This window comes from Chanodichthys erythropterus, chromosome 12, assembly GCF_024489055.1.
Source record: "Chanodichthys erythropterus isolate Z2021 chromosome 12, ASM2448905v1, whole genome shotgun sequence".
NCBI classification, from domain to species: domain Eukaryota; kingdom Metazoa; phylum Chordata; class Actinopteri; order Cypriniformes; family Xenocyprididae; genus Chanodichthys; species Chanodichthys erythropterus.
The window spans coordinates 39174412-39188758 of record NC_090232.1 but is presented as its reverse complement, the minus strand read 5'-3'; the positions used below and the strand labels follow the sequence as shown (position 1 = coordinate 39188758).

Below are 14347 nucleotides of genomic sequence, written 5' to 3'. Positions count from 1 at the left end.
CTATATGCTTCCCAAGACAGTGTTTGGATTATTCAAAAAAGGATCTATTTAGTTCTGAGACAGCTTATAAGTCTGTGATCTGCAACTTGAAATTTTCCACCCTTTTCATCCAGAACTCCACAACCCTCCACCCCATGTGTTGAGGAACCTTCCAGTCTGAAGCCATCTGTTCAGACCACTGGACCACACTCCTCTGAAACAATCTGTTCAGGCTGATGGACCGATTCCACTGTACTCCAGATATTAACATAGAATGGGATTTCAAAAGTCAGAGATTTTATGTTGACTTCTATGTTTAATATTTTTCAAAACCAAAAACTTTCCACGTGTAGCACTAATGCATGACCCAAAAAACCTACAGGAATGCATATAATGGCTCAAAATGGATTGGATTGGATTCAGTGGTCTACAAAGTAAAGGCATCTTTTTGTGTGTGCATCTCAAACCAGTCCTAGGGACCCCCCACCACTGCACATTTTGGATGTCTTTCCTCATGAGTTGATTTAGGTGTGTTAGATGAGGGGAGACATACAAAATGTGCAGTGGTGGGGGGTCCCCAGGACTGGTTTGAGAAGCACTACTCTAAATGACAATCATAAAATCAATCAAACTAAATATAACTATAACCAATGTGTGTTTAAGACATTTTAATTTGCTGGCAGATAATTGACTTTGATCTTTGAACACAGGGTCAATACAAAATAAATACATAAATAAATAAAATTACTATAAAATCCTATAGTAAATGGTTTAAGTATTAAATTATATTATGGACAAAACTAATCACCGAAAAATACTTTGGTGAGTCAAAGTTGCATATGGAATATTTTGAGCCCCTTAAAGGCCCGCTGAAGTGTCTTGGAACACGCAGCATTATTCAAAGTGTTGACGTAATTTCAACTGAAACAGGAAGACAGGACAAAATAGCCAATAGCGTTTTGTTTATATCACAGCTCAGCCAAAGCCGCTGAAAGCTTTGGTTTCCTTCTAATCTCTTCCTTCTAACAATTTCTCCTCCTAATGTCCTCTATATCCCTTTAAAATACAGCATTCTGTGCAGAATTCAAATGGGTCTGATACGTTTTGTGGCCTGCACCGACTTGCACCTATGATCTGCTCTGTGCTCTCGTGTCTCTGGACCAGAGCAGACTGTTCTCATGCTGCGGCAGTTCAAGTGACAAACTGACTTCATTCGCATCAATGGAAAGCATCTTTAGACTGTCTGAATCATTCCCTATCCTCTATATAGTGCACTATGTGCCATTCACCATGTAGAAACTAGTAAATGTGTGAACGACTGACCGATTTCAGCTGCATCTTCAGCGTCTGTTTATAGTGTAGAAGGGGGGTGGGACTTCAGATTATAGAGAGCATTTGATTGGACAGAAGATTTGATGAGAAGCTGAAATGCGATATGATGTCATGAAAATATGTGATCCATTTTAGCATAAGTGAGAGACTGTAAGTTTTGAATGCTTATATCTCTTAAATGTGAATTTTGTCATTATTTTGAAAGACTTTTCGTTCGTTTTTGCTTATTCATAAGCTTAAGGCAAACATATAAAAGCTAAAAAACATATATTTTGATTTCAGGGGGACTTTAATGATAAAAGGATAAAATTATTAATAGTCAAAGATAAACTGGGTTAATTGATAAATAGTTTGAAAGCCGCATGATTTTATTTACATTTTTAAAAGATTATAAAACTTTGTGGTACAAACTGTTTTTATATAAAAATTATATATTTTCATGTCATTTCAGTATTTTTGTTGTTGTTTGTTTTGTTTTTTTTAGCATCATTTAAAAATTTGATTATACACAAATATTTAAATGTTGCAATAATGTTATTTGTTCACTTCCCATTAAATATAAGCAAAGTCCCTTTAAGACAAGTCATTTCACTCGGCGGCCACCTTTGAAACACCTTTCAGGCATCCTGGGCTGCGTTCCACTCCAGTTTTAGACACGCACTCGCAAACTTCCCTACACACTTCCCCTAGGGGGAATCCCTGCCGCCGTTTTGAAGTGTGTTCCACTTCGTGAAGTGAACGAGGGAAGTTTACATGGACAGACTCTCGCTCCCTCGATTTTAACCGAGGGAGCGAGTCTACTTCACATGTACACTTCAGGCAGCTCCATAACCCACAATGCAACACGATTATGACGTCAGCGCATATCGCGTTTAATTTACCCTACCACAAACAATTATATGATATATTAATTATTTTTTAAACATTTAAAGCACACACATATATACATATAGAATGCTGTATTAAACAAATTTGTAAGGGGAAAAAATAAATAATAATTCAGCTCCATTGCGGATTCCAAGTGATCAAGGGCTTAGGACGTTCCAGTTCAGCCCATTGCAAAGGTTCCGCCAGAAGTGGGCACCCGTGCAACGTAAGCAATGATGTACATCTGAGTCAGCAAGACCGAGGGAAGTTAGCGAGGGAAGGGCATTTAAAAACCAAACTAGAACGCAGCCCTGGGCATCATGCAGCTCCAAAGCTGTTTGCCAAGCTTTCGATTAAATTTCATATTTGAAATAACTAATGAAATCTGACAACAACTGTCTCATTTTTTTTTTTCCAAATGCTCGAATCATGACAAAAAAACCCTGTATTTTTATGCTGGATCAAGCTAATGCGCATGCGCAGACCTTAATGCGTGTCTCTTGTGCCTCATTTTGGAGACGCGCGTCTGACTGTTTCTATAGAAACCGGTGCTTCTCACTTTACCAGTTGGCGATTGGCTCTTATTTAGAAGGCGGGACTTATTCCGCCATATTGCGCATTACACTTTCTCCCATTCAAAACAATACGAGTGACACGTCTTTTGTTATTCTATAGTCTTTGATATAAGTAATTGACCCTTCGCCAGTTTGATTGACAGGCGATCTAACCAATCATAATGCTGAATCCACCATTTTGTCCGACAGTCAGGGGAATTAGAATATTAACGTTGGTGGACTTGAACTTGAAAAATGTGTACTGATGTCTTTCTGTGGTTGAAATGTGGTTCATTCATGTATATTAAATTAACTAGTAAGAAGAGATGATCGGTTCACAAGCCGTTGAGGCGCTACAGCGAGCTGTCACAACACATTAAAGAGCCACAAAACTGTATATTTTGTTTAAATTTGAAACTTTGTTTCATGTCAAAAGTAACCTGGTCTGTCTTGTCTGTTGATATGTTGTCAGTGTCCTCTTTGCACCGTGATGTATTTTTCACTGTGAGAATATGAAGTGTGGCGTGAGAGCAGCATGGCTTGTCGGACAAAGCAACAGTAACTAAAGAAGGCGAGTCTTTGTGAACAGTCAATTAAAACCATAACTAGTTTGTGTTTATATAAGTATTATAAGAAATAATTTAGATATAATCTTTGCAAACAGGGTCAGCACAAAAATAAAACAAAATAAAAATAAGAGAATCCCCTAAATAGATGGACTCTATTAAATATAACAATTAAATATTTTTATGGACAAAACTAAACACAAAAAAAACAAAAACAATGGTGAGTCAGAGTTTCATAGGAAATGCATATGGATTATTTTGACCCCTCTAACTAACGCCGTTTCTACACCGGATGTGAGTGGTGCAACGCACCGCGTCAAAAGACAATAGAAACCATTATAATCAGTGATTTTGTCTACACTGCATGTGGTGCGATGCAACAAATTCCCAACAGTAAACGGATTCCCCGTTACATTTCTGACGTCGTCCAAGTTCTTTGCAACGGACAGTTTGTCGCCTTCAGTATAGACAGCTTTTAGCTGTTGCAGCGCAGCGCATAAAAGTGGTGTCTGGTGTAGACCCGGTGTAAGACTTGGGATAGTGATAATACAAAAATGTTATTTTTCCTGAACCTGTGACAACAATATGATTAACATTGCTGATGCTTACACACTGAGGAATACATGGAATATCAAGAAATGTTATTATTTTAATGAGAAATATTCCATAAATCACATTAGGTCAATCGTTCAACCGTATAGGACTGCTGGTCAATCATTCAGTCAGGATTTCTCTCTTTGTTTTTCCTTTCTCTGACTAACCTCCCATCCGACCACACCCTCACTCTAAATCTCAGAACAAGGTCATGTATAATTTACAACTCCAATAACCACCAAAAAGCATTGCATATTCATTAAGTCTTTCATGTCAGATGTTGAATTCGAAAGTGCGTAGAGTCAAAGCCCTCTCTGAACTCAGATTTCTGTCATAAAATATGAAGTGATCTTTTGTGTTTTCTTTTATTTCTTTCATTTTTTTTGTGCCATCCTATTTGATATTCCAATATTATCCTTTGTGAGGGTGATATTGAAAGCTTGTGACAGGAGGAAGAAGAGATGTGCCATAGTATTTGATAAGCACATAGATCTGGAAAGTAATAATGAAAGGATTATGAAAAATATCACCTCAAAGATGAATGCAAGGTTACTTTCTAATGCTGTCTGGTCATGTCAAGCACAGCAAATGAGCACCTATGAAGACACTGACCAGTCTGCATATACAAAAAAAAAAAAAAACCTTCTGCCTTAATAATCAAACTTCCAGCAAAAGAAGTAAAAGTGAAAGATGGTTATAAGTAAATAAAAATGTATATTTCTTGGAAGAGTTTAGCATGGTATTGTATTGGATATGACAATATTAATGTATTTGGTCTTGGCAGAACAGATCTGCTACTCTGCTGCTATTATTATTGCTGCTACAGAGTAAGTACAGAGACTTGCTACTGCCAATACATACACCAACACGCTGCTGTAAGCATGTAAGACATACTGCTGCTGCACAAATAGCATTAGTGATTCATGAACGATCTGTTCATTGATCTGAGCATTGGCTCATTCATGTACGATCTGTTCATTGCATCTGTCACTCGGAAGTTAAAGTAATTATTTATGTTCACTGTAAATTATCTTGCTGCATTATAATGATTTCTAAATTCAGAATATGATCAAGATGTAGGTGGATGTGTTTGGGGAATTTGGCTGTCAGTAAAATAATTTGAACTTCCCATCACTAAATAGCATGTATGAAATTACCCATAGCAGATCTATACAGGTGGAGCTGGGGAAGGTGGAGGGTTTCAAGGGAACTTTGAAAGTGCGCTGCAAACTACTACAGCAAACATTGACCAATTATTTAAATGTTGAGCAGCAAGCTCATTAGCTGCAGATGCAACAGGAACCAATCAGCTTGTGCCATATAGTTAACAATGTAATTGTCAGCAGGTTGCGTTAAGGACCTATCAGCCTGCACCATCTAGAGTTTCATGACAGAACTTGGTATTTAAAGGTGCCATCAAATTCAAAATTGAATTTGTTTAAAAGACCTCGAAGAACAGGCGAATCTCAACATAACACCGACTGTTATGTAATAGTCGGGGTGTACGCCCCCAATATTTGCATATGCCAGCTCATGTTCCCAACATTATGAAAGGCATTACACAAGGGCAGCCAGTATTTACGTCTGGATGTGCACAGCTGAATCGTCAGACTAGGTAAGCAAGCAAGGACAATAGCGAAAAATGGCAGATGGAGCGATAATAACTGACATGATCCATGATATCATGATATTTTTTGTGATATTTGTGAATTGTCTTTCTAAATGTTTCGTTAGCATGTTGCTAATGTACTGTTAAATGTGGTTAAAGTTACCATCGTTTATTACTGTATTCACGGAGACAAGAGCCCTCGCTATTTTCATTTTTAAACACTTGCAGTCTGTATAACTCATAAACACAACTACATTCTTTATAAATCTCTCCAACAGTGTAGAATTAGCCGTTAGCCACGGAGCACAGCCTCAAACTCATTCAGAATTAAATGTAAACATCCAAATAAATATCATACTTACACGATTAGACATGCTGCATGACGAACACTTTGTAAAGATCCATTTTGAGGGTTATATTAGCTGTGTGAACTTTGTTTAGCGCAAACAATTAAAGGGGCAGCAGCATGAATCGGCGCATTTCTAATGATGCCCCAAAATAGGCAGTTAAAAAAATTATTTAAAAATCTATGGGGTATTTTGAGCTGAAACTTCACATACACATTCAAGGGACACCTTAGACTTATATTACATCTTGTAAAAAAACGTTTGATGGCACACAAAAGCGCTGTTGTTAACGTATTTCATGTAATACATCTAACTTTACATAAAGCTCTAGGTGATAATATAGTTACATTTTGTGATGAAATAAAAAAATCAGGAAGTTGAGATTTGCGACACAGATGAAAAATAGTTCCAAACAAAGTCACTATAGAACCGCCTCTGAGGAACATAGTTTTTAGTTCCTGAATGAATCAACATTTTTAAACTAAGCAGTTCAATGAGTCACTAATTCACTTATGAAAACAGTCCATTGCTGCCACCTACTGGCATAACAATGTAATGCACTGCCTGCCAGTCTGCAAGGAAATACAAACAAGGAGAGTGATTCAACTAGTGAAAAGTCCCAGTGCTGTTGGGGTCATATATCAATCTTTGTACCAGAACTAACTGTTGTATAAATATAAAAAATATCTTTTAAGCTGCAGTCCATAACTTTTTTTTTTTTTTTTTATGCTCAATTTACAAAATTTATATACTGAGTGAGTTCATCATGAATCCATTTTCCAAACAATGTTTTTGTCTTATCCTGAATCACTGTGGTATACCTATAATATGTGTTAATATTCAGACTATTTTAGACCGGTCAGGTCGCCACCGCTGCGGAGTAGCGTCCAGTACCTGCATGACTCATCAGACATAAACAGAGAGAAGTAGCCCCGGCTACAATGTTCTTCCACAAAACGCATGTGGATTTGTTTATTAACCATTAGAGTGGCAAAAGTTATGGAGCTTTAATATATATTCAAAAAATTATATAAACCAAATATCACTATATAGAAATACTGATGATAAAAATTGGTCAATATAAAATGATGAAATTATTAACAGTCAAAGATTCTCTGAAAATACCCAAAATGAACTCAATGAACAATGGTTAATTTTTAAATGGTTGGAATGCTACACAATTTAATGAGGTATCCGAATATTTTTAGGTGACAAAAAAAGCTACATTTGACTTGTGTGAAATTGTATGAAATTGTGGTATGAACTTTTTTTTTGTGATAATTTTATAATTTAATATCATTTAATTATTTAAACATAATAATGTTAGACCTGCAGGTATACAGAAGAAAGAGGGCGAGACATGGTAGTTGAGGTAAATGAGTTACCTTGAGATTTTCCCTCTCTCTCTCTATGCGCTGGATCTCCTGGCGCTCCTTGTCTAAAGCCACCTCTTTCATGGTGATATCATCTTTCAGGTTTTCAAATTCGAGGTTCATGTTCTTCACCTTGCGTTTCATCTCAGCATTCACATCCTAGAATTGAACGCAGGGAGGCGTGTGAGAGACAGACACAAAGACAGCCGACCAGGCAGGTAGACAAGCATGCTAGTACAATCACACTCAAAACACACAAGCGCACACATTCACAAGAGAAAAAAAAGTGCCAGAGCAGTAATGGGTCATCAAGGACAACCTGTCAGCAAAGGACAGTCATTGGTAGACATGAAAAATATATCTTTGGGAAGTCTTAAACTTAAATTTTCTCACTGCAGTTTTCAAGGCTTCTCTCATTTGTCTTTTAAAGACCAGTGCAGTGAAAGTGAAGGTTTTTACATTGTTACAAAAAATATATATATTTCAAATAAAAGTTTGTTTTTTTTTTTTTTACTTTCTATATTTATCAAAGAATCCTGATTAAAATGTATCACGTGACAATGAAGACTGGAGTAATGATGCTGAAAATTCAGCTTTGCCATCACATGATTTAAAAAAATGTTATTATAAACTGTAATTATATTTCACAGCATTTCTCCTTTTTTAAATGAATATTTGATCAAATAAAAGCAGCCTTGGTGAGCATAAGAGACAAATACATTAAAAAAAAATCATATCAACTCCAAACTTTTGAATTGTAGCGTATTTATTTTTTAAACAGAAAGTTTGATGTATTGAAAGGTTTGTCCCTTAAAGAACAAGCTTTAGTTAAATCACAGCAAAGAACCATGATTTACTCATACTAGAGAGTATTTGATTGGACAAAAATCTGTGTATGCAGGATGAGTCATCAATATTTTGATCCATATTTCTAGAAGAAAAATACTGTAATGTTTGTATGTGTTAAAGGTATGTTTTTAGAAGTACATTATAGATGATTTCAAAGCTTATACACAGACTAAAAGCCAAAACATTTTGATTTTATGGGGTCTTTAAGATATCAACGAATGGACACATAACTGGTTTCATGCCTGATATTTTCATTTTTCATTTAAACAGGCCAGAAATATTATATTTATTTAATGCTATTCCTTTAAATAACTCAATATGTCTCTTCAAACTGTTGCTCTGAAAGAGAAAACTGACCCCACTATAGAGCTCCTTGCGGCAATGCTGAGAATGCAACTTGTGTTGCATTATGAATTGCATTCTGACACATTTCGGAACGGAGTCGATGCATGAAAATGATTTTTGCGTAGCTAAAAGCATTTTCATTCCTGTACTTTTGTAGAGTTTCAGGCCTAAGTCCACACAGCAGGGAGGTTACCTGCTATTTCACACTTAGTACATATGGGTTGGATTCCCGGACAAAGATTAATGTTCACGCCATCTTCACACAAGCTTCCATGGGGCATATTTCCCAAAGAAGTCATCCCATGGATCTACTGGCCTCTATGTCTGCTCTCATGTTCATTAGGAGGAGATCTATAATATAAAGGTCTACATACACACAAACATACACACTTACCTTGGCCTCGATCAGATTCTTGCTGAAAAGGTCCCTCTCAGTCCTGACATCCTCATAGAGATACTGTTTGTGCTTCAGTTTTGTTTCAGCTTCTGCGATTTTCTTCTTATACTCAAATATCTGCATCTCCTTCAGTTTAATGTCCTCCATATTCTCAAGAACCTGTAGAGACAGACAAGGACAGTGGGTTTAAATCAGCAAGACCACAGCCAGTCTGTAGCTTTGGTAAGTTGTCTCACTGTCTGTTGTCTATATAGTCAGCTACCTTCTAAGCATCATATCTCATAATTGGCACAATGCTAAGTCACATGCACACACATTTACATAGCTATATCGCACTCTCACAGAATTGACTAATGCTTACAGTTGATTCCGAGTCAAAAAGATTGAGAACCACTGATTTAGATTGAATGCCTTGGATGTAAATTTGGTCATTGCAATGTATTTTGGGATTGCCTTATTCATGAAGGATAAGTGTGATGCCCCCTTAGATTTTGTACAAAATAATGTAAAGCAACATCATTTTGTTGCTTGCTGTTTTGTACAGCCTTTCTGCCAAAATTTTGGAACCAACTTTGTGCTATTCATTGAGAGGTTATGCAACCTTGCACTGATGCAAATTCAGACTCAGGATTGCCTTTACCCTTTTCCCCACCTTGTCAGGTTTTGATTTGCTTTTTTTAACCCCAATACATCCACATCGGGAAAACTTTAGAGAACCAAACAAACAATTTGCCTTTAGTGAATTTCACTGCAGGTTGAAAAGTTGCCACTCCATGGTAACCTTTTCACCTGTGCATTTAGCAAAGCACAAAAATTCACAGTTTCAGTGGAGTTCAGTGGAGTGAGCACATGGTTTATGGATGCAAGGGATTTTGAGAATACGTCCAAGACCATGCCATTCAAACTCACATGCTATATTCATGGTTAAATACCTCCTGTAGAGACAATTGGTCAACAGCCTTCAGACCTGTATGCCAAACAAATTGCGTTCATAGAGATAAAGGTGCATGTGTCAAGCGAAGCCACAGGTTGCAAATACTAAGCCCTTCAGCAAATATATATAAACAACCAAAGCATTAGAAAATAACACCAGTCACTTCCTGTAAATTCAACAACTGACAATTCAGTCAGCTCCAGGGCCTTATAAATCAAACTTATGAACACCATAGAGTTTTTCTATGATCTCCTCAATAAATCTAGCTAAATTCACTGATCTGAACCTGGCAAAAGTCACTTTTTTTATCCCCTTAAATGTCATTCTATAGGACAACACATAATAAAGTGCATCAGCTTTGTCCACTGGGTGATTATGTGGAGCACTGCAGTGCACAGAGTCACCAATCATGTCAGATGTCAAACAATCTAACCTAGAAAAGGTTAGAGAGAGGAAACTGCGATCCAGCAGCCGGATTCACAAAATATTCGTAAGAATCTATTTATTCTTAAATGCTATTTACTTCTTATTTAAGAATAAATTTATGAATATTTTGTGTTACCAAAAACCAGTGGTGGACAGTAACAAAGTATTTTTACTTTATTACTGTACTTAAGTACATTTTTCAAGTATCTGTACTTTTACTTTGGGAAACTTTTACTTCACTACATCCCAAAACATAATAGTGTACTTTTTACTGGATTACATTTCATAAAAACATGTCATTCTTTGTTATTTTGAAGAAATTGTCACCCGCTCCGAGACGTGATAGCAATGTCCGATCCATGAATGAGCTGATTTTTTTCATTTAACCGAAAAAAACTGGGTTGCAAATCGCACTGAACAATTCATTTGTGAACTGAACCCATCTGATTGCATTTGTTCTCGTTACAACTGTCTCTTTATAACAAGCCAGTCACAAAAAAAACAGTGTGCTTTCTTATTATGATTATTATTATAACCTGCAGGCAGTGCAAAAAGAGGCACTTTAAGGTGTTTTTCCATCTGGTGGATTAGCAAATCTTCTGTAAGAACCATCATACAATCAGACAACAACAAAGCTAGTCATTTTCTTCTTTAGTATAAAAAAAAAAAAAGAAAGAAAGAGAGAAAGAGATGTTCTTAAAGACCAATTGACCCTTCGGCTGGAGTTTGATTGACAAGTGATCTAACCAATCATAAAGGCGAATCCTCCATTTTGTCCGACAAAGCAGTCAGGAGTTAGAAGATTAACCTTGGTTGACTTAAACTTGAAAAATGGTCTGTACTTTTTATGAAAAATAACTGTCATTCACACTGTCCCAACAGACACCAACAAACACTGATTGAACATGGTCAGTCAGGTGAAAAAATACTCCAACCAACTCCAACACACGCCAACAGGGGTAACACACTGATCAGACAAAACCCAACAAAAGTGTTTATTGGTGTTTGTCCGTGCGGTATGAGTTGGCCTTAAGAGAATATTTGAGAATGTAAGATTGGGTCAAGAATTGCATTTAGGAGCATTCTGACGAAGTTGAATGTTGTCAAAATTTTGTATCACCCAGCCCTAGTACCATCTTTGCATACATGTCTACTAGTACATGAAAGCATGTGTCCTCTTCTATAGAAAAAAGATTTCAGAATTCCAGATCTATGTGATCAAAGGCTCTGCCTCATTACACAGCTTCCCTTTACTGCTCTTATAATGTTTGCAAATGATATTTTTTATGTACAGATATACAGCAGAACATGCATACTCTCATTATTTAAAGGTTCACCAATAAAATGCAAGCATATTTCTATCAGTCTTATTATTCAGGAGTAAAGGACGATCACCCTTAATGGTTTTCTATAAATAACATGCCTCTAATGATGGTGGAACATTGGTGAAATGTAATGAGACAGTCTGGGGGAGGTTTGTGCTGGCCTTATAGATCTATTATCTACAGATTTGTGTTGAAATGAAAATTAAATCTGTAAGCCACTAAAGCAAGTTAACAGCCGTTTTCAAAATAATTAATGCTGTAATACAATGCTGGTGTGTGAAGGAGGCAACAGATAATGGTGTAAAATGTTTAATATCACTCTTCTGTGCCAAGATGGCACATTTCAACTCACATACTTCCTGCACCAGCTGAATGGTAATGCTAACGAATAGCTTTCTTCAGGCATTACAGACCTACTTGTTTGAACCATATTTCTTATTTTAAATCAGAAGAATTTTTATTCTCTACAAAGAACTACAGTGTGGAGTCAGATCTCAGGAGGCAATCTCAAAACCATTAGCTAAGAGCTTTTCAAAACTTACTAATGCTTACGGCTGAACTTTTTTTACCTGGAATTAGATTATTAACTTTTCCCTCCAAAAAAAAAATAAAAAATAAAAATCCGTCTGAAAGAACGTAAATGTTAGCAATGCTGAATACATGAAAGCGATGTTGTGTGTCTTAAATAGCCTCTGGTTCCTAGGAAACTGTGAAAGCTGTTCCAAAATAAACACCTTCTGCAGTGCAACCTTCATGTATCTGAAAACTGAAGGTGACTGCTTGCGTGTTTGTGTGTTTAAGACAGTATAACGTGAGAAAAGGAAGAATATATAGATAGAAACAACATGTGTGCTTCACTGTACGCTGTACATCCATGTATGTATATCCTCAGTTGGGACTTAATAGACAATTAGCATTCCTAAATATAATCAATTTGACTGCACTGACACTATTGAATGAGAACAAAACCTGAACTTAATTGAGCTGAATAATGACACTTCTGCTTAATAGCTTCATCGAATTTGTTTCGTAACTGATGAACTTTGCAACATCAACACAAAATTGAATCAACATTAAACTAAACTGAGCTGAATAGCTGCACTATTGTCTCCTGTAGAGCTGCTTTATAGCTGAACATAACATGGGGGTATTATGATAATAACGTGACTTATTAATTATAATTACAAATTTATTATATAAACAGTTAAAAACTGTTGTGCATGTAACTGTGGAACATGTAAAAAGACAAGTGTTTCAAGTATTTAACATTACACTGAAGGTCGAAATGGCCGGTGTGCCCTTCTGTGCCTTTGCTGCGCGATTGTGCTGTTGTGATAATTTTTCCCACCGTGTCCGATATAAAAATCCGTGTGACACACTTTGCAAAAGGCGTGGGCATTGTCTTCGAGTTATGAAATTAAATTCTTCCATCCAGCTGTTGTTAAATTTACATGTACATTTAGTTTTTTTTTTTTTTTTTCACCGGAGCACCACTGAGTCCTCTCATTTCTACCAGTGATGCTTGATTCAACTTCCTGTGTCTACTACCTGCACAGATATCAACAGTGCAACTGGGTTGTAGGTTGCCAGGTTCAGGTTGAGGTCACAAATGGGTTGAAATTTCTATGATGTGCCGATTGTGTTACATACAAGACCTGGCAACTGGACAACCTTAAAATAACATATTGATGAGATTATTCATATAACAAGGTTTGGGCCATACAAAATGGGTGACTTTCCTGGGAGAAATAACAAAAAGGGAGGGGTCGGGAGATGGGTGTGAAATATGGGAGACTCCCAGGAAAAATGGAAGTGTTGACAGGTATGTTTCATAATTAATGATCATAAGATGAAACATAAATAATTATAAATAATTATTATAATTTATATAATTATTATATATAATTATTTATATATAATTATTATAAATTATAATTATAAATAATTATAAAATATACGAAATATACTACATTATATATTTCTCTATGTATGTGTGTAATATACTGTTAAATCATTTAATATCTTGATCGTTCATATATAGGGAAATATATTTTCTTTTCGTAGTTGAAGTTGAATTTAACATTGAACTATCTTGAGCTGACTAATGATAGATCTTCTGTAGTGCTGCTTTAATGCTGCATCAATTTTTTTTTCATAATTGATGAACTTTGAAACATTAAAAGTGTCACTGAACTGAACATAATCAGCATTGAACTAAATTTAGCTGAATAACAACACTAGTGTCTTCTGTAGAGCTGCTTTATAGCTGAATTTAACTCATTTCATAATGTTTGAACTCTGCAACATTGACACTCTTATTGAACTAAACTGAACAACATTGAACTGACTTGAGCTGAATAATGATACTTTTATCCTCTGCTTTAGCTGCATCGAATTTGTTTCATAATTGATGGACTTTGTAACATCAACACTGTCATTGAACTGAATTGAATCAACTAAATTGAGCTGAATAACACTTTTTTCATTTGTCATTTTGTTTATTTCTTTGAAGCTACTTTTATACAAATAAGCTACTTTTATACAAATAAATGTGAGTTGACTCGATATGTAAATGTATATAGTGTGTGTGTGTGTGTGTGTGTGTGTGTGTGTGTGTGTGTGTGTGTGTGTGTGTGTGTGTGTGTGTGTGTGTGTGCTTTTGTTTATATTACATTGTGGGGACCAAATGTCCCCATGATGTAATATAAACCTGAGTTCACCTACATCGTGGGGACCAGCCAGCGGTCCCCACAATGTGAATGGGTTTATAAATCATATAGAATGAGTTTTTGTGAAAAAGTAAAAGTTTGCACAGTTTCCTGTGAGGGTTAGGTTTAGGGGTAGGGGCAG

The 14347-nt window shown here is 36.1% G+C and overlaps 1 protein-coding gene across 1 annotated transcript in view; it reads right to left on the bottom strand.

Moving 5' to 3' along the window:
* Nucleotides 1-14347, bottom strand: part of cfap58 (cilia and flagella associated protein 58) — a 144443-nt gene that overhangs the window by 97261 nt on the left and 32835 nt on the right. Inside the window, exons 10-11 of the mRNA XM_067404945.1 lie at nucleotides 8810-8971; nucleotides 7234-7380 (exon numbers count right to left, since the gene is read on the bottom strand). Coding sequence (XP_067261046.1) covers nucleotides 7234-7380; nucleotides 8810-8971 — 309 coding nt within the window. The remainder of the gene's footprint in view (nucleotides 1-7233; nucleotides 7381-8809; nucleotides 8972-14347) is intronic.